The sequence below is a fragment of the Euwallacea fornicatus genome, chromosome 5 (assembly GCF_040115645.1).
Source record: "Euwallacea fornicatus isolate EFF26 chromosome 5, ASM4011564v1, whole genome shotgun sequence".
Lineage (NCBI taxonomy): Eukaryota > Metazoa > Arthropoda > Insecta > Coleoptera > Curculionidae > Euwallacea > Euwallacea fornicatus.
In genome coordinates this window covers 6126004-6153999 of record NC_089545.1, presented here as the reverse complement: position 1 = coordinate 6153999, position 27996 = coordinate 6126004, and the positions used below count along the sequence as shown (strand labels likewise).

The 27996-nt window shown below is 41.8% G+C and overlaps 2 protein-coding genes across 2 annotated transcripts in view; one reads left to right on the top strand and one right to left on the bottom strand.

The window, feature by feature from the left end:
- Positions 1–22: 22 nt before the first annotated feature.
- Positions 23–27634, bottom strand: sowah (sosondowah). The gene is made up of 13 exons (XM_066282869.1): positions 27460–27634; positions 26179–26587; positions 25457–25649; positions 21468–21503; positions 19617–19721; positions 5310–5327; positions 2586–2675; positions 2499–2504; positions 1704–1776; positions 1234–1329; positions 803–829; positions 517–686; positions 23–465 (listed from the first exon to the last, which is right to left on the bottom strand). The coding sequence occupies exons 1-13, from the start codon at positions 27581–27583 to the stop codon at positions 265–267; spliced, it is 1548 nt and encodes a 515-aa protein (XP_066138966.1). The 5' UTR covers positions 27584–27634; the 3' UTR covers positions 23–264.
- Positions 21671–27996, top strand: part of LOC136339528 (homeobox protein caupolican-like) — a 38697-nt gene continuing 32371 nt past the window's right edge. The window contains exon 1 of the mRNA XM_066282866.1: positions 21671–21688. The gene's annotated coding sequence lies outside the window, so the exon portion shown is untranslated. The remainder of the gene's footprint in view (positions 21689–27996) is intronic.

The window sequence follows — 27996 nt, the reverse complement described above, 5'->3', positions numbered from 1 at the left end:
TTGAAATAAAAACATTCCTACAAAGCATATAAAATATTTCTATAATGCACTTAAAAACATATAAAAACATAAATCTATATAGAACGACTCAGGGACAGCCACAAACAGTATTATAGTCCATTGATATCTCAACTTTAAACTCGATATAGAGTTTAAACTTAGGCTGATCCACTAAACTTAACATAAGTAGACTGCAAACAAGTCTAAACTTTACAAATAACATACAAAAGTTTCCATTGAACCCCTTTCACTTCACCCTTGTCGTTAATTTTTCCAATTCGAGTCAAATCCGGCAGCGCTGTCAGAGTCCGAGTCCTGTAATTGATTGGCCAGAGGCAAGCTGATGGACGAATAGTTCTTGACCGGAGTTTTCGGCGTTGAGGGGGTGCTCCCCACCCCTGTGTCTGCGGTTCTTTTGCTTTTTTTGCGCACCACATAGCCTTTGGGTGCCGCCATTGCTGCCTCCTAGAATCGTCACTCCATAGAGAAGAGTGAGACTACATCGAAAATACGTACTTTATTGACATTGTCGGCAGATCCCCACCCTTTATGAACCTTCTGAATTTGGGAATCACTAGGGGTGACATTGCCACTATTTCCCACCCCTAGAAAATTGCTGAAGGCTTCAGTGGTCTTTTTCACTCTAACATTAAGAGAGCCTATGCGAAGAAACCCTAGATCTTTATCTGTGGAAGAGAATATTAACAGTCACCATTTAGTGAAGAAATGTTTAATGGTAACTTCATAGAATTCTTGACATAGTGGTGAAAGTTTTTTTTTTATATTATAAAGATTTGATTACCTGATTGCTTTTTCCTGCCTTTAATCTCTGAAAAATCATACAAAATTGGTCAAACAACAATGTTTATTTAACATTTAAAAGCCAACATGCAAACTATAAAATTTATACAAATAAAATATATACAAAAATATATATAGAATTAAAGGTTAAAAGCATGTCTTTACTGAACTAAACTACAGTCTATAGTATGCTTATAATACTCATCAGCGGTGATTAATGATAATACTATGTGATAGAAGATATTAACATGCACCCCAAAAGCACCTATTTTTGCATGCATCTCGACATATTCTACTTAGAAGCACCGGGATAAGTAGGATAATTCCCGAAGAGGGCCTCAGGAGACCCAATGACGATTTGTGATTTTTTACTACGAAGGGTCTTGGATTTTCTACCAGTGCGATCATGCGAGGAGCCTTTTTCATACTCACTACGAAGAGGGACGGTGTTGTTCTCTTTCCGTTCCTTGGACAAGAAGTAGTAATCTGCGGTACGGCCGCTGTAATCGCGAATATTGATGTCCGCATCTGGAATTAATTCATTTGCTCAAGGAATCCTACATGTACAGTATGAGGGCACGTCTTAGGCACAAGGTTCCCGGGGGTGTCTTTCTCCTCCGAAAGAAACTTCAGACTTGAATGGGATAGGATACTCTCCTTCATAAAGAGGATGGGCCATTTTGCGATGAGGAAGGGACTTACATGGAGCGAAAATGACGGATTGGGAGAGCCAAAGAGGCCCCTAAAGAGTTAACTGCTGTTGTTGCAGTCACATTTGTAGAGATGTGGAATTATACCTTTAGTTTAGGAGAAAGAAAGAATTTTTGTGGGAAAACTAAAAATTCTTATAAAATTTTTGGCTTCCTCATCAAAGATTCTTGACAATGGCGAATGAAACTTACGGTAAACTTTAACCAGAAGATTGAACGCCTCCTTGTGATCGTACTGGGCGGCTATATGGAGCGGAGTATAACCCTGCAATTGAACCCACGTATTAAGCCTTGTTCACATGTTCCCATAAAAATGTTTATCAAAACGAATGCGCGTGTAATGACTAGCAATTAACGGAGCCACCGCCGACATAAATTAGCCAGTAATAACTCGTGTAACGTGCATATTATTTATTATTCATCTTTCTCGAGAATATCTCGAGAAAAGGAGGCACCAGACCGTTAACGAGCTTTGTTATCTGGTCGAAATATTTAAAACTTAATCCGCTGCCTGACATCTGATCTTCGTTGGTATTCTTCAGAGTGCGTTGCTCGGCTTATTATTCATACGTTGGCAACGCCGCCTTTCTTCGACCTGTCACTTTTTTCGGATTCTGATAAGGACCTGCTACCGGTCACCGGCATCAGGCCGGTATCTTCAGGATTCGTGTCATGTAGGTAATATTTGTCAAACACCTAAAAAAGGGAAGTGCGGTCCTGGTTTAAACCGTATTTAGGTGGCCTTATTAACAGGTCTGTGAGCCGGCCTTTCGAGGAAAATTATAATATCAAAAGACCTTTTTGAAAACAAGCCATTATGTAGTTTTTAGTATTAGTTTAGTAGCTCTAAAGAAGCTCTCATGTGTACCAAAGCGGATTCCGTCAAAAATTTTATCGTTTCCACTCACGTCAGGAATTAGAAACATTTTGTCGGCGGTAGGGTTATAAAGAACACAATTTCTCACGTGGTTCTTGTGCATTACTCACCCCGTTCTAGGCGAAGAAGGATCCCGCGCATTGCATGGAAAAAGTCAGTATTAGGGTTTTTCTGTGTCAAGTTTAGGGCAAACTTACGGTTCTCCCATTGACGTCCACCTTGTAAGTTCCCGCGAAAATCTTGATTATGTCTTCGTTTCCGTATTTCGCACCCCAATGCAGAACAGTCTGGAATGGTAGCAAGTTGTAAGTCTTCGACTGGCCTTGAATTCAAGTCAAGTGAAACCATGAAATAAGGGCGATTTTGATAACTTTAATGCTGCTTTAATGAGTTTTGACCAGCGACTACCGGAAGCAAATACACCTTCACACGGGCAAGGGGTCCCCATAAACCCCCGAAGGCCTTGTCCCCATGCGACAATTTGCAAAACATTATTTACATCGGCCGTCCGACCGAATTTATGTATTTATGTCGCGTCCGTTCCCATGTTGGCCTTATCTGATACAAGCGCTATCTTATGCGGCGATCGCCATCGTAAGCCCACATATTTTGGATTCTTTTTTATTTCGGGCCCGTAGCGCACCCCGCGGCGAACACCCGTACTATCTGATGTTTAAATTACCTAAGACAAAAGCCAAAAAGCGAGTTTATGATTTGTGGTGGTCATAGAGGCAGCTTCTCTCTCTCCAAAAATACAAATTAACTCTTCACAGGCAGATGCACGGGGAAAATCCTCGGAACAACCATTAAAACTCGTACAAAAAACAGTCCTAATTGGTCTTCGATAACCGGATCGATAAGAGACACCAATTTAAAAAAATGGGACAGTTCAGAACGTATAACTTCCTGTAGCCGGGTTCTTAAGATCTATAAGAACGATAAGCGCCGATAGCTCGCCATCGATACCCGAAATTAACACCTTGGAGGTGTCAGTTCGAATTTTGCTCTCGAAAATTGCCAGCAATTTGACTTGGTAATGAGACTTTTTGGAGGAGGAATACAGCCCTTTGCCTGCGTTATATCGTGGTGAATTAGGCCATTTTTGTCCCGAGTTTTTACCACGTAAACTGCTCAATTTCATTTGTTAGGCAAATTGGGAATACTTACGTACTGTAGGAGGTTCCAGTGGCAGCAGCACCAGGTCATGAAAAAAGAAAAATATCACATTAGCTTCAAGCAGTGTCTGAGTCCACCGAAAGTTTAAGATCGCGGGTCGTTTGAAACTATAAGAATAATCACCTCCAATTTATGAAGTGCCAAATGTGAATCAAGTTGCGCTTCACTATAACCCCCCGTACTTTCGGTTGTTCTCAGAGCTTCGGTACTCCAAAATCTACCTCAAATTCGCACTATTTAGTATAAACCCCAAGACATTACAGCAGTTTCAAAGGGATAGACAAATACAACAATATTCTGTTCGACTTGTTCGAGGATTTAGATATTTAAAAAAAATCTTGTCGTACGCCTATGGAGATTTCGTGCGTCTCATGATTTTAAGCTGATAAATTACTATACTTTATGTACTATATTATTGTTTGCATTAGGAGATTGAATCTTAGAAATGGCACCGAATATGCCCCAGTGATGTAACAGAAATGTGGTATGGCGGGGTGAAAAAAATGCAGCCATCCTCGAAGCTTCCGTATACCGCCCGTCCATAACATGTCATAATATGTTAAACCACCTATCTAAATCCGATCTGAAATAGCTTCTTTCGATAAGAAAAACGCTTCCCCTTAAATATCCCTCTCGGCTAATAACTCGGGCAGGTGTATTATTACTGCGATTATAGGAATACCACTCGGTATTACCGCCAGCGGCTCGTTTTACACATCTCAATGATAAAAGGGCTAAAAGCAAACAAAGCCCCTTTGGGGTTATCTCAGGTTAGAGGTAATGGGGGCGTTTAGCTTATAGAGGAGAGCCACGAAGTAAAGCACGCCACCCGAAATTGTCAACGCACGCTGCGATCTGATAAGAGGAAGCCCAGGTTTTTAAGAAAAGGGGCCCCCGTGGGGCCAGCGTGCGGTCCTAAAACGAACAGCGTGTCCCCGGAATATTGTCGCTTTATGGGGAGAAAGTGCGTTCCTGTGGCGAGTCCGGCGACTTTTCTTTAAATATGTAATGGGCGATCATCGTAATGTTGCCAGAGAAACTGTGACTCGCTCAACTTCTCTCTTATTCGACTACTTAAAATCGGTAAAAAAAACTGAAAAATGCCAATACTTACGGCCTGTGTCCATGCGGTTCCAGAACGAGCGTCCAAGGCAGCGAGCGGGATCGGACATGGAACGGAAAGAATGTTCAATTAGTAGAAATTCGAAGGTGGCTCCAGGTCGGACGCGTCGCTTTGCGCACCGCTGATCCGCGTCGAAAAACCCTACGCAGACTGTTTGAATAGTGCTAAATATTAAATGTAGACAACTAATCAATTCTCGAAAATCCTTCAATTTGAGTGAGCTTTCAATTCGCACTAGACATTCAAGTTAGGCGTATGGTACGCCCCCGTTTTTCAGTCACACTCGGCAATTTTCACAATTCTAAAGAGGTCTAAAAGGCGATTAGATAGATTCCGAACTATAGCTTTCTCCGTCAGGTCCGCCACAGGAGAGAACCCCCTTCAGGTACCATTTAGACCCACCCATACCTACTAATTTCCTCAATATCATCGTTTGTGCGATTGTTGCGTGACTGCTCCGGCAAGCTGAACCAACCCATCAGATAAGGGTGATAATAAAAAGGTGTTTGGTCAGTTTTAAGTGAACGCAGCAAACGATGAATTAGCAGATGATGAACGATGATACACCGCACGACGATTGCGATGGGGAGGGGCGGGAGGGGGGCGCGGTTCACAAATAAACACTCACCGTAAATGGGTCCTGAAATAAAAATTGGGAATTAGACGTTTGGCAAAAACCGCCTAAAGCGTGTTAGTCGCGAGTGAGCTTAGAAAGGGACGTGTATCCTGGAAACCGAATTCGCAGCTGTTTTCGCCTATCCAGAATAACACGTTCGAAATTAATCCGCTCCTGACAAGCAGAGCGGTCGAAAATAAGTTTTAAGAGGTGTTGAAGTCGAAGATACATGTGTTCGTACTCGTCCAAGGTATTTAGGCGGATGAACGCTTCAAATCTGATTGATTTAGGCGAGGGGGATTTACCGGCTTATAAATTCGATTTTTTTTTTCCGAGGCTAATAGAGAGCTGCGGTACCACCCAAGAGCGATTTCCCATCGCTAATTGCCACGGAACAAATCAAAGCGAAGATGCCGCGAAATTTATATACGGTAGTCGAGCGTGCTTTCGGATGCGATATTCACGATCTTAATCTGCGGTCTGTCGCCAGTGTCCCCGCGGGTACCGCCGCCCAGCACCCCCATTATGCGTTCCAGATTCATTCGAGGAAGTACCACCATAAACATCTTCGCGACATCTGTTTTGAGGCGGGAAAACGTTAACGTCACTAAAAATTACGCGCATTTCGACTGAAGTAATGGGTTTTCTAATAAACTACGAGCCGTTCTTGTCACTCGTAATTCAGGTGCCAAATACCAGCCCCGAAATTTACGAGGCCGTGCCGAGCCATTAAGACACTTGATAACCTTTAATATTGGCAGTCCAAAGGAGGCCTATTATTAGGCAGGCCTTAATTTCCTTATACCGGGACGATTTTCTATATTTTTAGTAGTCCCTGTGTATATCAAACTCGTATAATCAATTTCTGATAATTGCGCATGTTTTCAAGTAAAATTATGCTGTTAATGGAAGACGTGCTGTATCGGCTACAGCAATTTTCATGGGAGCTGCTTGACTGAACATTTTAATGAAGAAGTTTCGGCCTTTTTTGGCTTCATCTTGAAATATTGCTCATCTGAGTCATCGAAACGAATCTCGCACAGCTCGATCTGAGATTCACTGATTCACAAGTCCTAATTGGGTAATATTGATGGTATCCACGATGTGCACGCAATTTCGCACCTCCGTTTTCGTGTAGATCCTAAAATTCTAGAAACTTCTTCATTTCGGTCAACTTCTTTAAATTCATCCCTTGAGGGATCTGGGTCACAAGCGTGCAACGCCCTGTACTTTCAAATAAGAATTCTATACACTTCAGCCTTTCGATACCACTCTTCGAATTCTTCAAATCGCTGTCCGATAATTGTTCAATCTTTCCAAGTACATCAGGCCGGGTACCGAATAATACCCGATATATAAGAACCCTTTCGTTCTCCTTCCGCCGGTCGCGGCCTTTAATCAACGCGAAATTGATCCATTACCCACCATGTCGTAAATGCCCTCCGTAATAACCCATCGGTGCATTACCCAGGACTTATACCATCAGAAGAATCTGGTGCTGCGCCATAAACAAAATCTCTCGTTAATTCGGAGGAATGTCTCGCCCTAAGGGTGTAAATGAGTATAATTGACGTCGCAAACGCCCATCGTACATATATCACTGGTAGGTCTGTCCTCGTCGCACCCACGCCACGGTACCACCGAGGGTCTCTTTCGCGGTGGCGCCACGTCTGTGCCCTGGGTGTCACACCCACTTGGAACAAGTGGACCGACAATAATAAATTGGGGTTCCATTTTGTGGTTGTAATGATTCGAGAGAATGAATGGGAACTCGAGGCCTAGGAAGAAGAACAGGAAATTTAAACATTGTAGTTTGAGGACGTAATTATTGGTAATTTCTGGGTCATGCGGAGACGTTACTTTGAGGACCGAATACTTTGAACAGAACATCTTTAATTAAAATTTGTGAAAATTCCGGAGGATTTGCTTATTTCTTGGTGGATCGCGTTAACCCATGAAGTTCGTCAAAGGTTATAGGTTCTTTTCCTATTTGAGCATATGCGAATTCTCTTCGATTAGGGCTTCAAGTTGAGTGGGACTTAGTTATTTGGTTGACTTTTCCTAAAATCCTCCTGTAACATGACTCAACTCTGCTGACAATCCCGACTTAAGACTACGTATAATCCTCTGCCCGGTACCACACACGTAGAGTCGCCTTGTCTTATCTCTATCTAGATCTCTTGTGCGGATAGTGGTAAAAACCTGGTTTTCTTACGGCGTTAAAGGCATTTTTTATAGGTGGGCTCTTATCTCGCACTAGTTCGGGTACCACGCGGTACCGAGCAGGATAAATCGCCGTCATTAGTCTTGAATATAAATTCACCCGGGGACAAAAAAATCTCAGAGGGAACACTCTGCCCGTTTCACAAAACTTGGAGGGTACCAGCGACACGCGAGGCAAAAAAATAATAACTCCGGTCAGCTGCCGGGTTCCAATTAAAAGTCTCGAATGATATCCTCGGCACGTCATTCCCATACGAATACAGTCGATTTAAATTAGTGCTTTTATTAATCTGACATCTGTTGGTACACACACCGCACGTGGCGTTGGCAGTACCCGATGAATTTTAAGTATACGTACGTATGGGGAGACGCTAATTAACAACGACAAAAAGAGGATTGTCAAAAGTCCAAATGGGCGTAAGTGTGTTTGTAAATACCCGAATTCCCAAGAGCAATTTATATATTTAGCGGCAGATTAATCTCTTGTCGCCCGCCTTCATCGAAATATTTTAATCATCCGGTACGCGCCCGTCAGCCGGCTTTTCGAAAAAATAATTCAATGCCTCGTGACACTCTTGACGGCCCGAAAATATACATCGTCTTTACTCCGGGGGGACACCATGTAACACTTTAGTTCGGGTAAAGCAGTAGGCAAAAGTGGGAGTCTCGTGAACGGAAGAGACTTTTGTAGTAGCATACAGGGTGTCCCCAAACGACGTATACAAACCCTACCATTGATTGCTGACTGAAGATTGGTCTAATTTTTTTTAATGGTATGTGCTCTTACGACGCCATTTTGTCGTCAGACATGTAACAAGCGCCGGCGCAATAAACGAATATAAAGTATGACGAGATGGTGATGTTGTTTCTTCCGATTTTGTAGACATGGATCATTCGCCAAAAGGAATAACGCTACATCCAGACCTTCTAGTTCCTTGATTTGATCCAACTTTGCTCCATACAAAAATTACAGTTTTTTAAACGCCGAATATAAACGTGAATATTTTCCAAAGTTTTTTTGGGTATCTGTTTTGCGTATTTTGTACGGTCCATGTAGAAGAAATGTTATGTTCACAGGGCACTTTGGTAGTTCAATTTCGTTGGCTGGCTTACTAAATGTGTGTAGACCGAGGTGGAATCCTGAGACTTCACGGTCAATAAATATTTCGTGAGCTCTCAATCCCACTAGATACCAACTTCTCTCCCTGCAATTTGCATTCAGTACGCCATTCCTCAAGTTTAAAAGAGAAACATTTCAAGTGTAAATTACATTACTATTCTTCGTATATATCGAATCGAAATGTGAACGGTTCGTGTTTGACGAAATTCTATAGTTTTTCGTAGGTCTCGATATTATAGTACCTCAGTTGTGCGTTGGTTCTGATACCTACATCAACAGGTTGCAGAAATTTTCGGGCTTTTGCACTAATTATCCTCACTATTTTGCGACAATATCAGCAGTCTCAATGCCGAACGTGTCGGAACCGGGAAATTATGCTAACGGGGTGGAAATGTTTGTGTAATCTCTGAAAATGTGCGTGAAGTTTTAGACTCAGTGAAACTGCAATTTAGGGCACAGAGACGCTGTCAGCTTGAGTGAAATTTAAGAAATTCGCTTGTAACTTTATAGAGCAAAAAAGTGTAGGTAGCGTGACGTAGAAATAAGTTAAATTAATCCGATTTGATGTCTGATGATGAGAGGGACTGGTAAATATCAACGGCGAGAACTGACGTTTCCTCCGAATACGTTTACGAATAATGCACATTCAATTCGATTTAAATGACAATGGGGCTCCAAGGGGCCTAGATGACCACATTCCTCTTACTCTTACTACACACATCGGCTTTAAAACCTAGTTTGAGGGGCTTTGTCTTCAAGACTACCTATAATTAGAGCTTCAGTTACGTGGTACTGCCCCATAAGATCGCATTGAGATATTATCCCACTTGCATCTGTTCGGGAGTGTTATTATCCCAGTGATATATTCGGATGCCTGGAATTTTATCGCGCGAAGGAAAACCGATTTTTTATTTTTATGCCCTACAGATGTTTAGACAAATATTTCGGTCGTTTTTTCCAGGCGCATTTTTGACTATTTCTGGATTAGCGGGCCGATCTCGCGTTCTGTTGATCGTTTCGGGGATTGTGTGAGAGCCGTCGCACGTGTTGCATAAGTTCGCATGCACCGCGTGACGTCACGTCGCTCCCTAAGTGCATTTGCATGTCGCCGGGGGGATTCGGAGTGCGAAAAAATGCGACAGCAAGAGAGCTTGTACCCGAGGCCGGTGTAGGGCGCATCGATCACTCGCACGGCTTATAACTGTCCCATCGCGTTTATTCCGCCATTATTTTAGGCAGAAGACGCGATTTTTACATACAACAAGTACCCAAACGAAGCCAGATTACAGGCACAAAACAGGACAGAAATTGCGCTAAGAGACACAGGACGTTCAGAACAATGAGGGAAACTATCTGAGCGACACCTGTCAAACGTTGTCCAAAGTTCGACACTAGCCGAGTTTCACGATTTCTAAACTCCATTTGCAAAAACTGTCAAATTGATGGTTTTTACGCGCTCTACCGCATTCATTTCGAGATCTGGCGCAACTACCCAAACGGGATCTATCACGGGTTGCACGAAAAACAATTGTACAAGGTGTCGGAGTATTTTATTAAATTTGTAAATTGGTAATAAATCTTACAGTTTTTAGTTACGATAAATTAATTTCAAATATCTGTTTCGGTTTAGCTGATAGGTGGCGCCAGCTGCGCCTGAAATGAATTTTTAAAATTCCGGTGACAGAAGTTGTTCGCAGAATCGTTTTTGTACTCGATTTTGGGTGCCACGACGCGCGTTCTCGATCGGAATTGCGGTTTCGAAAAGTTTGAATGTCCGCGAAGACGCCGGGCGCAGCCCCGCGTCGGCCAGAGGACGCACACATCGTAAAACTACCCCAAACGTCCCCTGCATTTATTCGGGGGTACCAAATTGGCCGCCACTCTATACCGAGTGGCAATTTATAAGCTGGGGCCCACTCGACGACACAAAAAGACGCGTCCAATGAATGTCAGCGCCAGAATGGGGGGCGATTTATTTTTTCCAAATTTATGCGCGACACCGTGTCGAATTGGATGTTCGGAGATTTAGCGGGACCATGTCTCGTTAAAAATATTTCGACATTGTACATATGAGAGTATTTTAACCCTTGTTTTTGTTTCGCGTGTTTTCATCAGGGAGTCCTACTGCGTGACCTGTACACCTGATCAAACTTCAAAAAATTCCTCTCCGCGGACATGAAAGCGAAATCTAATAGGTGGTGTTGTCCCCGCGTGCAACAAAAAATGTATTAGCAAGATTTTCTAACCTTTTTGTTGGCCGACATGGGTGTTTTTTTTTTGTTTTTTATTTTTTTTATTTTTCTATAATGCGGTTTACGAAACGGGAGTTTCGTAAATTAGAACAAATTCCAAGGCGCTTAGTCGGATGTAGTCGTGGACAGCGATCGATGTCGTATTTTTTCATCGTCACCATTGTTTGTCGTCTGGTTGGTTTATTTTTCGTCGTCTCACTAAATCATAATAAGTTATTAGGAATACGTGCCGAAAAGTATTAAACTGTAACAACCCAGGTAAAATTTAATAAGTGCCACCCGACACATGTAACGTTTTGCTCGCATTTTAATTATTATCGCTCCACAAATTAATGTTTTACGAATACGCTTTGCATTCGTTTGCATTTTCCTGATTAGGTTATTCCCTGGCCAATTTTCAAAACCTCGTTAAGTTGAGCAGAATTGCGGCTGTCGCTGGTCACATTTAGGTTATATCTGTATCAGTGCACATTTATCAAACTACTTCTATTATTAAAACCCGGTATCAATTTTTGTGCCCGATAAAATCAGGCGACGCTCACAGTCTCGCAGTCACCCACCACGGGGGATAATGGGGAAGTTCCTATTAGAATGTGACCGTGCGAAAGCATTTAATAGACACACAACTGTATGCATTCTGATTTATTCGATGCGGACCTTCCTTTTTCATGTCCGAGCTATTTTCATGCATACCGAGGCCGATTTTTCAGCTTGTTTCTATTAAAAGCGTCAGACAATGGCCGTTTTACATAATTTAGTAAAAATGCTGAAAGTTCGAGCCCTCTTTGAGCCTAAATCCTCATCGCTGCGTCTCCATTAACGATCCTGGAAAAATAAAGACATAAAGACCCCCGGGAGCTCGGCTACCCATCAAAATGGTCGCATAAATGACGTGTCTTGTTAAATTTAATTGGCAGATCGCTTATTTATTCGATAACTTCGACCGGCCAATTACACAAGTATGCAAAATTTCGCATTCAAATATACAACAGTAAACCCTTGTTAACATTTTGTTAACAATTTGTATGGCGTTTTCATCGAAAGCTTCATAGCTAACGATCGCCATTATACATAATATGATAATAATGAGTTTGAATTTGCGACACTGCTTTAAGTCAACATTAAATATACCCCATCTCTTTTACCAGGCCCTAATTTAACACCGTTCCGATCAGTAAGAGGTTTTGCTTGTAGTTATTCGAAGCGCGTCAACTGCTTGGAGTTGGAACAAAAGACCGAGACTGTCCCTCATTAATTGTCCCAGTGTAATATCCCTTGGTGATGTGCACTTTAAATGCATTCAGGGTGTCCCGAAGGACTCACTTCTTAAAGTGTAAAAAGGGCATTTTTTTTATACGGGTCGGGGGAAGCTCACAACCGCCATTTGACCGCAAAAGGAGAAATAAAGTTCATGGCGCCACCGGTAATATTTCGAACAATAACGACGGCATAGTGGCTTCCAAACGGTCAAAAAACTCTACAGTCTTTTTTGCGAGCGTCCAGCTCACCGGTCTAACCACGGAAACGATGCACGAAACGCAATACTATATACAGTGTGTCCAATATTAAGACGTGCGAGGTCCCGAAGGTTTTCCGGCAATTGTTAAAAGAATGCGAAACCCTTCTAATTGGGTTTAGCTTCTCGTCGATCGATTTGGATTGCAGCCAAAACCCCCTCGACTCAACGGGGCAACTTTTATGGCGGATATGACAAAACTGATGCCTTAATCATAAAGTGAAAATGTAAATCTCAGGTTTGATTTGTCCATCACTCGAGACACCGGAAATCCATAAAAGTGGCGTGTAGAAAACGACAGGATGCGCCCCATTCAACGTGTCGAATGTTTTCTGGTCGCATTTACATGTGGGCCACTTAAAGGGGCGCAGGGAGGTGTAAATTGCCATGTTATGACGTCCACTTCGTTAAGATAAATCGGGAGGCACCAGATGGCCGACTTTATGGTCAAGCGTTCTACGATGCAGCTATTTTCCTGCCATTAAGTTAGATGTAGATATTGGGGTTTTGCATATCGCGCAAGACGATCGTGTAAACGAGCTTGAGCTTTTTAACGAAGGTAATTATTGAATTAACCGATTTTCCATAAATTTTCGCTTCCGTCGAGATCTGGCTCGCTACCAGCCGACCGGGAGGCAGGTGATTTCTTTGCAACATGGTATATGCCCCAGGCGTCACCATATAAGTGGTCTTTGTGTCTGTTTTGCATGAGATATTTCCAGTGTCTTTCATAGCCTCTTTTGCAGAAGATTCTCAATCTGTCTAAACATATTTAGTGGAACTGAGAACTAAGAGTTGGCATCAATTCTACTGGACGTCGGTAAGAATAAATATGAAATCGCTTACATGGGGGCACTCTCTCAGCAGAGCCCGGCTGCCGTATCATCGGGCAGTTATAAACTAATACAGGGCAACATGATTAAACGTTTGCAATTATGCGAATGGCTCTATAATTATCTTATGCACACAGCGCGTCTCATTACACTCCCATTAGATTGCCGGACCGATATGTCCGAGCTGTCGAGGGGAGGGACACCCGACTCAGTCCGAGTTACTGCTGCCGTTGATCGCATCTGCTTTATTTGCCGTTTTGATTTCAGCTCATTACTAATGATATTGTCCTGTGCGGCAAGTTTGCGGGGGAAAGCGCGAATTCCCGGGGCCAACTTCTCGGGAACAAGCCCCGCCACCCCAGGGCTACAAGACTCGACTTTGAGCCGCAACAATGGAATAATGACGGAACCGAAAAAACACAATCGGGGACGTTGTAGCCCTCGGGACTGCCCGCCTTTATTAGCATGGTTCCCCTTTAATTAGGGACTTTGGGTGGATTGGGGCTTAAAAACCCCCAATTCACCTGGCCGACTCGGACAAGCTCCCGATAATTAAACAAGGTCCGGCAATCAAGCGAGGGGGGAAAGGGGGAGGTCGTGAGGAAGCAATTGAGAGATCGTACGCCTCCCGACATGGACGTTCGACTTGTATTTGTGGGTCCTTGTGGAGGGCAGTTGGTAATTATTCATGTCCGCTCTACTCTGTCTTGCGGAAGGGCAAAAGTTTACGATAAATTTGATTTGTCCTGAATATGGACATTTTTTGGAAAAAAAACAGGCTGGAAGGTTCAATTTATTAATGCTAGCAAAGGGACGTCAGTAAATTTTATGCCGGAAAATATTACTATGTGATGTCACTTATATAAATCTGAAAGAGTGTTGTATCTACTACATTTGCTATGTCATAGAAAATTCCATCAGGAATTTTATTAGAATTACGGTCTCTCTGTAGGCTACGGTTACAAAGGCCAGTTTTGTGAAGCCTCCTTACGAAACCCTTACCACGTTGTCAAATTTTCCAAGACAGTCCCGACCTTAAGTTTACGCAGTTGCCAAGTTGCGTAAATTTAATTATTCCAAAGTAAACTTTCTTATTTGTTAAAATTGAAAGTATGACATTGTGTCTCTAAAGTCGATCAGCTTTAGAGTCTATACTCGCAACGCCCATATATGCAACGAAATGTAGGGTAACAAACTGCCTTCCCAAGGTTCCAGAACTCCGATTGAAAAAGTGACCTTATCGATACAGTTGTCTCGGCTGCACCGCGGCCCCGATCTGAACCCGAGCGATTGGGAAGTTAATTGCCACCGCGGATTAATTGGTACGTTCATTGACCAAGCAGACGTAATAAATCAGTCAAAAAACAAATAGGCCTCGACGATCGTTAGGAAGTTGAATTACATCGGCAAAAACCAATTATGATTTCGCTAATTTACGGCTTACCAATGAGGTGCCACCGTTCGCCGATCCGAGCCGAGGCGTGACGACCAGCCCTTCACGTCAACGAAGAAGAATTTACGAGGGATTCGGCCGCGCTCGGCCAGCATCGGGGGCGGTGTTGCAATTATTCGCGAAAAAGTAAATATGATTAAGTGGTAGCGATCGTTAAGGCTGTAATTTCCTTGCTTGCGTTACTTCTTGACGCTTAATTACAAATCGGACAGCGCATTAGGGAACGCAGCTGCCCAGGATCGAAATAGCGTTTAGGGGGTCCATACGTCTAGGAATGTTTTGAAGTTTGTGTACGCTGACAAATTGGTTTAGCTAGCGTCCTACATCCAAAATCTCTTAGCACCAGATCGAGATTTATTAAGTTTTTCTATGAATGCAAATCGGGAATTTATTTTCGGCTTGTTGACTAATTGTAGCAAATGGTCTCAGAGATGGCATTTCCTCCTCACTTTTTCCCATAATAATTATACAAAGTGCGTGCGCTGCCGCGATGTTCTCTTCGAGATAAGAAAAAAATTGCTACAATATGTGGAAATGTTATTTTCTATACATTGTGTTTAAGGTCCGATAACTTCCCCCCTGTCACGCAAATTCTTGAATCTAGATGTCGCTCCTTCAATCTTAGCGCAGAAATTCCTAAAGAAATAACACACACATCTCGGAGACAGTAATTTCTGTGGGATTCCTGAAAAACGAGACGCGGATCCGCTTTGAAATGCCCAAAACGGCCCGAGCACGTACGCCCATGACATGCCACCTGATTGAGGGGCAATTAATGACAAAAAAGCTTCGGTTCTTATATAGACAATGGGGCGAATCTTCTTTCCTTTCTTAGAACGCACTTGTACCACACCAATAATAAATAATACTGCCCTAATTTGCATCCCCCGTACACCTATTTGCAGTTGCGAGGTTCGCATGTATATACATGCGAGACAAAGGGACTCAGTTAATTGATTGCTTGGCCATATTAATAGACAAAGGGGTGAATTGTTTCAGGAAGGGGGCGGAGCCCTTGGCTTCTATGGCCACCATAATGGACAAATAATTATTTCCTGATGTCATATTGAGTCGAGAATGGGAATGAGGGACGAGTTTCTATGGTTTTAACAGCGTAATATTTGTGAATATCTACGGGGAAATACCTTTTTGTTGTTTTAATAATGGTCTCAATGCTGCGCTGTCCAAGCAACGTTCGTCTTTCTGTTCCGAACTCAAATAGTTATCAAAACTTTTTGTGATGAAGCCAATCTGTAAGGAGGACTGGATGTTTATTAGTTTCATTCTTTCTTTTTCACAAACGAGGCACAATTCCCTAATCCACTTTTTCAACAAGACAATGCACGCCCACATGTGTTTCATTTTTCCCAACTTGTTACCTTCGCCGTCCAGACTTCCAGATTTTGTATTCATCGAACGCGCCTGAGACGTCGAAAAGCTTACCTCATCCCCGCGAATCATTATTTTTGGATGTTCTGTTTTCTACGTCACGCCAGTCAGTATATATCACAAAACCTTAGCGTTCTATTTAATACAGGGTGTTCGTTTGGCTGCCGCTATGAGTGCTTAAAATGTTCGAATTCAGGAACACAGTTCGAGACGACAATGTCTGAGCAGCGTTACGGATTTAGATGCGTATTAATCGTGACTGCGGGTCATATATTTTCCTCCTGCACTTTATTTTGAATAACCTCTCGCGTTTAGGAAATTCATTGAGGGATACAGGCCGTTTGTCTTCTTTCTTGGTGGCGGGCCCAACCCGGCAGCAGCCAGACGGGGAAAAAACGTCCACCAGGGATTATGAACCTTGACTCGTTTCTATTTTCAAAACGAACAACAGGGTGACATAAAACGATTTGTAATCTGGCCATTTTTAAAAGACCGGAAGTCTTGACTCTCATGATACCAAACAAAGCTCTTAAGCACGTCAGGTAGAAAGATTGTGATCTGTCTTTTTCGGAAGATTAGTCAGTGGGTAAGCAAATATGTTCGCGAAGGGTAGTTCGTAAGTTGAGCCGAAAGGGGATGAGCACCCGCACTATAAGAACCCAGAAACAAATCATGTGGCTCCCTGCATTACTTGCCAAATTTCAAAAAAGGGCCTGCCCATTACAATGGTAATCAGTTTAGCCCCTCTGGTGTTATATATCTTTTTCTATAGATAGATGTTCAGACCTGTCATTAGTAAACATATTTTATTTGTTTTGAAACGGACCCCCGCTGCGGATTTTTGCTCTGGTCACGCTTGTTTAAATTGGAAACTTAAGGTGATTCTACACTCTTGAAAACTGACGTATCTAGTAGTAAATCTCATCAATATTGGCAACATGTCAGAAAAGACCTTAGTCTCAGACTGATAGGGTGGATAGAGATAAAGCAGTCTCCACCCCACGAGGGTATATCTTTCAGTAGGATCGGACAAATTTTTTGCTGTCTAGACAATTAGTGGGTCGATTTTCTGGCGGTGATTGGCATCTATAATAAGCGCTAAATGATGAGTTTCAGTTGCAGCCAAAATCTCTGTTGACAGCATGGAAAGCCGTCATATATTACAATCTTTTAAAAATAATTTTAAATAATGGCCAGTGTCAACATAACAGAACGATTTTTAAATATGAAAAGCCAGTTATGTAGGTGGACCTCCGTGTTTGCCAGACCTATTTCGGTTGGATATAAGCTCAAGATTTCCCAACTAAGGAGGTGCAATCCATTGTAATACCCACGAAAGCTTTCTCAGTGATGTTTTTTTTACTGAACATCATTGTCAGTAATTTTTTATATTTCCAGATCATTAGTCTACTGGACTGTTTTCTATGTTTCTCATCATTTTTGTATCACTCATTCGTCAAAAACGTATCCAAGCTTTAACTCCTTAGACCCCACCAAATTCTCTGGAATTAGGTTTCCACACACTCCGACATTAATTCTCATCAATGTTCTTTCTATGTCAAACAGCCCCCTTTTCGGATATTTTTGGGTTGCCGTGGAAAGCAAACAAAAATCCAGCTTGTTATCGACCAAAATTCAAATAAACCCCTCGTGAAGATAAAAAATTGCTCGACTCGTTTAGGTTAGAAACAACGTTATAGAATCGATCCAGATATCTCAAAATGTCTATGCCTCTAACGCGACATGGTGATCACTCAGGCCCTCCTTTCGCCTGTAACAGTTTCGAAGATATTCGAAATTGTGCTGTAGTATGACAAGTTTTGGAAAACGTAATTTTTAGACTCTCGCACATTCGAATTCGGTGGAATTTTTGGTTTTTTCGTGGTTGTCTGAAAATATGCAATACCCTGTATATTATTCCATATAATACATGGAAAAATTAAAAATACAAAATTTCTCGTGTAGTAGCGCTTAATTGGCACCCGAAACGGATGTTGAGGCCCTTAAAATCTGACACCTGCCCGGTCTAATGGCGCCAGCACTCGCATCATGAAAACTAGAACTGAACCTCGTCGGTTAATAAGGGTTTTGCATTCTCCGAGAGTGTCAACTTTCGTTGGTCGAGAAGATTTATGTCATTTCGGTATGCTGGCGCCAGTACGGTCAAACGACGTCAAATCCGGCTAGTTTGACGCCTTTTAAAATTCCTCCGGCGATGACAGATTGATCGATTGCCCTCTGAGATTTCGTATGGATCCGGCCCTATACGCGATCCCTAAAAACAAAAGCTGCGGAGCGCCCTGTGAATGACCAGAGTCCATTCGTGTCTCGCGGTCGTTAATCATTCTAAACAGCTCACTGTCGACTGCGATTTTGCTCGACACGAGACTACACGATCTGTTTTACATAAATGTTCGATATTAATTTTTTTAATTATTTTTATAATGAAATACCATCGGCAGGCCGACCTTCTGTCAAGGGTACGTGCCTGAATTCTTAAGTCCTTTATTACACGACTAAAGTCCAGGCCAACCTAATAGGAAATTAGGTTGATTTAGGGTTGTTTATATCCATTCTCAGATTTCCACTTCGGCATGCCCGCACTTGTGCGTTTTCAAAATTTCTCGATGTTTAGTAGACATATCTCTGAATTTTCACGCAAATATGGGGAACATACATACAGTGGCCCAAAAAAATCCAATTCGGTACAACCACACCAAAAGGTAATATAATTAACTTAACGGGGGAATCTAGCGTACGCGGAAATAAATAAAATAAAAATCCAAATTAATTGCGAGGGGCGTTAATAAATGACCAAAATGACATGGACAAAAAAACAAATGGAGAAAATCTGGTTCACGTCCACGTGATTTACCGTATGGCCAATCCCACACCGTTCAAACGACAGCAAAGCGGGGACCACCCTGATTTAAAGGCGAATTTTCGCATTCGGGAACGATAACCGTATCGGTTTTTACTCCTGCAACCCGGCAATTTCCTGCTATTAATAAAACCATTAGATAGATGTTCCTGATTTGAACGGTGAAGACGCTGTATAAACGAAATGCAATACCGTTTACCCGGGGCTGTCGGCCGGTTAAATACAAAACAGTCTATCATTACCAACATGAAAATGATCGCGAATCGGGCAAATCCCATTTGCGAATGCAGCTTAGCGTTGATATCCTCGTAGATTTGCATACAATCGGCGGGTTTATGGTCCGATATCGAGAGGGTATTAAGACCAAGGTACCCACTTAGGGGACATTAACTGATTAACATCCTCATCTCGTTTTCCCACAGCGAGAGTTACACATGTAATAATTAATAAAACCTATTTCTTCAACACTTTGAAACATGCCCATACGTCTCAGTCTTAATGACGACGGGTGTAACCCTAGAGGGAACACATGTACTTAATTAAGCATATCCTAGATCTTTTAGCATCGTTTCCAATTTCCCTCTACGCCACTTAAGAACCACCCCCGGGAGGGTGGTTCAAGTCCGCTTCCTGGAACTCATCTTACCTTCTTGTTCACCAGGCCAGGGGCATCATGGGCAAGCTTCAGTAATTCCTGGCAATCACCTTTGCTTGCAGTAACGTACCATTCCTGACACTTCTTGGGGTCCAACTGAAAGTGACCGCTATTATTGAACTGTCAGAGATAATTAGAAATATGCAAAATATGCATAAATGCGTCAACAACATGCTCAGGTTTTAATTCCATTAATTATTATCGAAGCAGTGGCGTGCTGAAGCTGCTAATAGTCGCCTAATCACCCGCGTAGTGAAATATTCGTTAATTAGCATTCAATAAAAATTAAGCCCAAACGTCAGCTTCATCCTTGACTCGTTCGGCCGAATTTATTACTTTTGGTGCTTAATTTCGTCGTCGTACTCATGAGGTAATCGATAGCCGGCGGCGGTACCATGCGAACCAACATTTAAAATAAATTATTATTCGCGATTCTGATATGAACAACCGAGTTTAAAAACTCATTTGTATACCGTGCTTCCTGCGCCACCGCAGCGTTAATAAATTTCTTAATAACGTTCCCTTATCGATATCGGGGAATCTGTCTATATGCCGAGCAGCGAAACGTTCGTGCCGTTGTATTTAAATGTTTTTGCATAATTTAATAACCGCATGCCTACATTCTCGTTAATTGTGCCGTACATATTTTGTTTTCGACAAAGCTTCAACGTGGAACGCAGAGCTTTGTAGGTCAAAAGTGCAGCCGAACCATTTGAGCACTGATGTGAATTCGCTCCTTTTCGAAATCTATCGAAGTCCTGCAACAATTCCTGCAAAGTGTTCAAATCCCTCAAGTTTCATTCAGAGAGAGAGAGAGAGAGAGAGAGAAAAAGAGAAAGAGAAAAAGAAAGAGAGACGGGGGATCCAGAATCCGTAGAAGGCAACCTGCGAGTTTCGAACTCTTAATGTTTTTTTACCCGAAAACATGTTCCACGGCACCTATTAAAATGCTTCAAAAAAATCTCGAGTTACGGCGGGGAGAGGGAGTGTCTGGTATAATCTGGAATTTTGCAAGCTCGCGGGCCAATGCCGGAATTGCCATAAATACGGCAATTCATCGCTAGAATGACGCAAGCAGTGCTGTCAGGGATGCAGCCATTTTCCGAAAATGTGAATAGAAAAAAACTACTCAGCTACACTCATCCGAAATGCCCAGTGTAAGCTTTAAGATTTGAGCGAACACCCTTAATCATACGGGGAGAGCCGTTCGATGAGCGCGATCTACCGAGTCTTAACCATCTTGAAAAACCCAACTGGTCACCCCAACGGCCATATTTGTGACACTAACGAACCGAGACGGAGTGCTGAATCTGTCAACGTCATTATCTAATTCGATATTGAAGTGTGGCCAACGTTCATTGGAACTCGTGACCTGACATGAAAGTTCAGTGAACTTCGCCAAATTTGCGATCCTCCACTAAAAAAAAAGTCAAAATTGAGGTAACTCTTAGTTTGATTTTATTTTAAGAATTTCCTTGAAACTGAAAGTAAATTGGTATGTGGAAAACGTTAGATTACATATCGTTTTCTTAGCTTTTTCAAGCGGTTTCATCTACTAATTTGCATGGAATATTGATGAAAAACCCATCATTAAAACGACTAATTACTCGCGCAACACCGTAACAAGTGCATTTTAATAGTCCCGAACAAAAACTACCAATACTAATAATAATCGGACGGTGCTCTATGCATATAAAGTACTTGGCATAATTAATTCATTAAGTATTATTATGGCGTCAGATCCTAATCTTTCAGTTTAAATTAAGCGATGTTTAATGAGTTTCTTGGGACGCGTTTATGGATGAAAAATTCACGTAAACTTGGATTAATAACTTAACTTACCGGAGTTGTCGTTGACATGTCAGTGTCGTCGGTCTTCTGCAAATCAAGTAAGTTCGGTGTTATCGCCTGAATGAATCAATGTTAACAAATAATGCATTATTTACATGATAGTATGGTGCTGTGTATGAATGTGTAACGACGTTACTCAGTGTCTCAACTTTATTTAATTATTTCAGGTGCAGAAAAATTCTCGAGCAACATTCATACGCAGTGAGAGCCAGGTGAGTAAATCAATAGGCCGATGGTGACACGCAGTTACAAATAACGCGAAAATATGGCTACAAGCTAAACTCGAGTTTAATATGGGCAGTTAAAAGATCATATCGAAGATGGGAGTTATGACTTAAAGACGGTTCGGCGAAAGCGACTTATTATACCGGGTGAATTGGACATTGCCTAGAACATATGCAGCAATGTATTACATATTACGTGTGGTTGGATTTGGCGTAAATGTCAATTTTTGTAGGTGCAACAGAGCGGCAATCTCACGCGATGATTGTTCTACAAATAGTCCAACAAACTTAACGAATCAAGATCACCGTGTATGATTTAATCCGCTCATAGAAATGATAAATAAACCCAAGAACATCCCGTTGATTTACGTGTATCGTGTTACACCGGCGATAAAGTCCATAATTTGAGTTGATCAACATATTTATTGATATCGTGCGGTTCCGCTTCGAGACCTTTCGCGCAGGTAATTTCATCCTTTTTGGCTTCTGACCCGGGAGAAAAACCATCCCCTTCAAAAAACGTCATAATTAATGAAGCGCCGCAACGTTGCAAGTGACGTAGAGCGTTTTAAATCATATCAAATGCCATTTTTGACACGTAATTCCCATCGGGCTAATAGCGCACCACTATTATTGCTGTGTCCGAATTAAAATAATGAGCAGTCGCGCCTCGTATTTACACAGCTATTAATTCTAACCGCTTTGCCCGCCACCGAAAGAAATGGCAGGGATTTAGTCAGGGGCCGGGGGTCCCTTTATCAACTCTGTAACCTGATATAAGTGTCAGATGAACTACTGTCAAATATCAGTGTCAAGCGAAAATTCTGTAACACGATATTTGATGTATTTGTCACTTATCAGTCGAAGCATTAATGCAACACTGATTGCAACACCATAAGGATTACCTGCCATCGTAGGGAGAGAATTACCAACAAGTGTCACAAAAAAACTTTCCATTATTTTTTTACATTGTCGACGATATAACATTTATCAAATCTGTCACTTGTCACTCGGTTCCAGTTTAGTTACCGTAACGTAGCCATTAGGACACATAAACAAATAGAAAGAAATAAAACAAATCACAACCTCTAATGTTATTTCATGCAAAATTGCTGTCATTTCTCGCTTTCTCAGTTATTCCATTTTGGCACAACAGGTGTCGTATTCTTTTTTAACAACTGCAGAGGGTGTGCAGAGGGGGAACAGAAAGGATATGCTTGTGGACTAAACCGCGTCACCAGCAAAATTCTAAATCAGCCCCGATCGTATCTCATTCGTGAGCAGCAGCGGGGTAGTTTGAAATTTTAATTTAATTATTTCATATGGCACATGACAGTGAAAAGTTGATAATGGAGGATTGGTTTTAATTCTGGTGACTTCGCGAACGACCCTCGGGGGGGCTGTTTGTCCCGGTGGAGGGGTGCACGTATTACGCGGGTGTTAAGGGTGGAAATGGGACGTTTGTGTTCTTAGGAAGATTTGAAACGAAAATGCCAATAGTGACAGCAAATTTAAGACAGTCGAAGTTGCTTCATTCACTTGTTCGAGTTTTCCACAAATACTGACGTGATCGTCTAAGAAGATGCCGATGTGACATAATTCAAGTGATTTGTTCACTCCCAGCAGGAATTTAACGGGGAAGCTAAAAATTCATGCAAAGCAAAACAAGTCATCATGAGCCTATGATAGATGCGGGTCAGGCGGGTATGATAAAGTGTTATTGCTAAAAGTGTGAACATCCGAAACACACACACATATATCGTCGACAAGGTGGCTTTTTTTGTTTTTGGGGCCGTAAATAAAATCGTCCGACTCTCTCTTGCACGACCAATCTATAATTAGGCGATAAATCGCGCCGGAAACAAATGACGACAGTCGGCCATGTAGACCAATAGCCCGTGCAATTTGCGACCGGCTAATTCCGCGCGGTAAATAATCGCGATATCCGCGACAACTGGACGTGGGGGTGGAAAAAGATAAACAAGGAGAGACTTCGCATAAAAACAAATCACCGTAATAGACAAATTAAATTAATCTTGACATATGTCAACGAAGAAATGACAAATGTCATGTCACTCATCGGAAAGAAAAGTTCTCTATGCGAGCGTTACATCTCTCCTATACCTCAATTAGCGATTTCTTGCTCTATAAGAGTCGCAGCAATGTGTCTGAAACAATTATTTCGTAGCGAAACAAGTACGAAAATTGCCAGGCCCTAATGGCACTTTCGGCAGAACTCTCAACGGATGTAAACATTGTTGAGTACCTTAAATCCTCTCCATGTGTGATACGCTCACGAACCACTATTTTGTGACCATCCTGATAATGTTTGGCGTGGCGCAAAGAGCTCAGTAGGCACATCCAACTTGGTCACACAATTTTGCTGTCATAAACATAATTCCAAACCCCCAATTTTATGGAAAAAATATTAATTTCGGCAAAAGTGTGTGTGGTGTGACCAAAGGGCGTATATCCACTCTTAGGTCGCGTGTTCAGCGGCAGCCGCATTTGAATATTTTCGCAATTAAAATAACTTTCAGGTCCGGCGGCGTTTTGTTCTCTTTTTGGCTATTACATAAAATTAAGTATTTTCAGAATTTATTGCTGCAGGCTTACAGACTCATCGGGTGATCTACCAGAGGGCCCCACGTCGACCTCACATCTTGATCGATCAATCTCCCTAAGCGTTCTTAATAGCATTCGCCATGGTCATTATTAAATTTGTTGCTTATAAGCGACTTAATAGATTTCGAGAGGCGCCCAGTCACTCGGCCGCCCGCTCGACGGTACCTTCGGGTACGGTACTGAAAGGTTTAATTGAATATCGAATTTCCATGCCCCGATACAGGGTGGCCCATTGAGAATCTCCTGACTCGTCTCGCGGACTTCTAAACAGAGAAGGCGAGAGACTTCGCCCTGTAGCCCTGATGGCGAAACGAATTCAATAAGCATGAAGTCCGTTGTAATCACCGCTAAAAGTACACCTCGTCACCGAGATAACGTATCTCGCCAAATGACTAATGATGCGTTCGTTCAGAATGTGCTCAGTCATCGGAACGCTTAACCATGTCTGTATGTGTTTATTTAACCCCGCTGTGAACACAAATTAGCTCGGTGGAGGCCCACGTGCCCCTTCCACCGGCGCCATCTTGCTTTCGCATTATTTACTTAGTCACCATCCACCGATCACAAAATGCACAAAATAACGACACGCTTAAATCTCATAATGAAACGTAATCGATTTGGTCGTTCCAGAACAAGCCCAAAAGAATAAAAATCAATTATTTAAGTACCCCCCGAGGTACCATACTGAGCGGGATTCGCCCTATGGGGCCCGGCCTATGAGCTGCCAATACGGTTTTTTATGAGGCGCCAGCATTGTCTTCAAAAACTTTTTCAAGGGCTTAAGGGGGTGTCATTGTGTAACACGGAATTTATTGGGTGCCTACCGGGAGATTGAGAAAAGACTCATTTGCAAAATGGGAGGACGCAATATTGAAATAAATTACTATTAATAATAAGAAGAATGTACCTCTTGTCAATTATTGCCTGTCAAATGACTTGCAATTTTGAGCAATCTAAACGAACCGAATGACTGACTATAAGAACCCCGGGGTACCTGTATTGTGTAAATTTTGTTATTAACGTTCTCAGACTGACGAACTGCCAACTATACTAAAACGTATTTACGTCATTGTGACGGTGACTTTCGACAGAAAAATGGTGATAAATGTACGTTAAGTGATTGACACATACCCACGTTTTACTTCTGTCTTTTTCGGCACTTTTTGGTCCACGGGGGGGACTCAATGGGTCTTCAATTGACGCCATTCGGTCAAAGTGCTCTCGGCGCTCCTTCACACTCATCCCTTGCTTCTCCACATTATCCATATTGAGGCTTTCATTGATTTCGTTGTGATCCCCTGGGGATGTTTCTAGAAGATTGCTCCTAGTGAAAGAAACTTACCTTTATTTCGATAAGATGGAAAACACCCGTGAAGCTCGAAGTCACCGATTGCTTTTTATTTGATAATTGATTTAACAGACAGTTTTTGATTAAATTGGTCTTATGCAAATTGAAGATTCAAAATTCCAGGTCTTCAGCGTAATATTGTTTACCATTGTAACCTAGCGCTACAGCGAAATGCAACTACTGTAAAAAGCTCTTCAGTGCTGCGCTGTTGATTGAATGTGACCAGTGATAGCAAAACTATAATTCTTAATATTCTTTATATACATGAAAACAGAGTTGTAATAGAAATGAATTAAATTAATGTCTAGCCTATCCCAATTTACTCAAATTAACCCAATTTCCTTCATGGTATTTTTTAGAAGATTATCAATCTTGGAATTTTCTGGAAATACTTCTTAAGTTGATAACAGACTTTTGACTAGGACTAATTTGGATTAATAAATCGGAAACCCATCTAAAATAAACCTAGAAACCTGCACCCCTATGTTTTCAAAACACAAATCACCTGGAATTGTTCCTGTGCTGCCGCGGTGGGGCCATGGGTTTCTCATCAAATGTAGAACTCGAACTTAAACTAATACTGTCCAAAGAGGGAGAAGGTGAGAGTGGTGAAACAACTGGAGGAGGAGGTCTATAAGGGGGTGGTTGTCGTGAAGGCGTATTGAGGGATGTAGTACTACCATAAGAGGTCATGTGGCCAGAAGGGAATGTTGGTAGTGGTAAACCGACATTGTTTCTTGGGTCATTTTGAGCTGAGAGGGAAGTTAAAGAGCTTGAGGAGGTGTTTAGAGAGAGGGAAGAGCAGTCTGCGGCATGGAGGTATTTGGATTTAAGCACGAGAACTTTTTCGTCAGCCTCGGGTTTGGTGTGGGCAATGGCGTTGACGTATTCTTTGAAACAGCGACGGTTTTCATCTGGAGTTAAAAAGAAATTGGTCAATTTATAACGTCTTTGTTAAGTCATCTTCATTAAATAAAAATAACAAGTGATTAAGTCAATTTAGTAGATATTTAAGAGTAATGGTTGATTTTCTGCCCTTAAATTAACTAGATCAGTTTCAGTAGCTTCGGAATCCAGAATTTGAGTGCATTGGTATGCAAGAATTCAACTACTTTGAAGTCAAATGATTGACTGTGGACAATATTTACAAAAACATAGTTTCCATAATAAAAATCCAAGGTCTAACTTTAACTTCCAAGTTACCAGGAAGTTATGTTCTCGATAACTTTAATGGAATTTGAATAATTTAATCTAATTACACTTAAATCATTACCAAGATGCACTAGTCATTTGTAGACCAAAAACTGTCTCATAATAACCATATTTACAACTAAAAACTCAGCTGTCATTGCTTCAACATCTTCCTCGACATCTCTATATCATCGAGAAGTGTAGCAATGTGCCTTTATCTAACTCAGCTAATTGGCACCTAATTATTTCTACGATAGAAACTTATAGGTCTTCAAAATAGTAGTATCAATTGCCATCACTCTGCAGTTTCGCAATATAATAATAGGTACAGGAATTATGTTAATTGACCAATGAAGAAAACAAAGGTTATGGTCACCTTACTGTTGATAATGGCTAATGTACTGCAATATCCACTTAAATTTCACCTTGGGCTGGTAAAATACTTGGAAGATTACGCAATACGTTAAGCGAAACACAGTGAAAATCGCCGAAAATTGCGAAAATCCAACAGGTAAGGCTAACGAACCCGACCAAAACAAACAATCGGGCAGCCATTATAGGGGCCTGCGGCTGTGATTTGTAAGCAAAAACTCACCTTTGGTAGAGGGATCCGTCAGGTATCGTTTAAAGTGCCTCACTGCATCCCTGTTTTTTACTTTGCCCCCGTTCTCGAGGAAATATTCCAGAATCACTTGAAAACTCAACTCCCCGGCCGCCATAACTGTGTTATTTAGCTGACGTTTATCATCCTCTGACTCGCAGCGCACCCAACTCGACAAGAAACGAAAGTTACTAGAAATTCCCCAGATTTAAAGGCGATCGGCGCGGTTGGCTACGTCTGTGCTGGCAAGTCGGGGTCAGAGGGTTTGAGCAATTGTATGAAATTTTGTTTGAACGGCCGTTTAAAGATGCAAAACGGTAAACAAAATTTAGGTTTAAATGTTTGCTCTTTATTTAATGAGCAATCTAGGCTTATTTCTAAAAGTTTATTAGTTACGTTTAAAGGTGTAAACGTAGTCATTCTTGTGCTGCAAAATTTTTGGTATAAGTCAAGCAGGCGATGATCGTTTTTATTGGTTGAAGTAGGAAATTTTAGAATGTTACCCATAATCTATCTAATGCTGTTTAAGGG

What these genes read in the sequence shown, in the direction of transcription:
- sowah (XM_066282869.1), bottom strand. Translation starts at nt 27,583, where the DNA reads ATGGCGGCCGGGGAGTTGAGTTTTCAAGTGATTCTGGAATATTTCCTC. An exon ending in TCTTCTGGTTAAAGTTTACC is followed by an intron (nt 1,330 to 1,703) that starts GTAAGTTTCATT and finishes AATTAATTCCAG; the next exon opens with ATGCGGACATCAATATTCGC. An exon ending in CTGCCGACAATGTCAATAAA is followed by an intron (nt 466 to 516) that starts GTACGTATTTTC and finishes TGACGATTCTAG; the next exon opens with GAGGCAGCAATGGCGGCACC.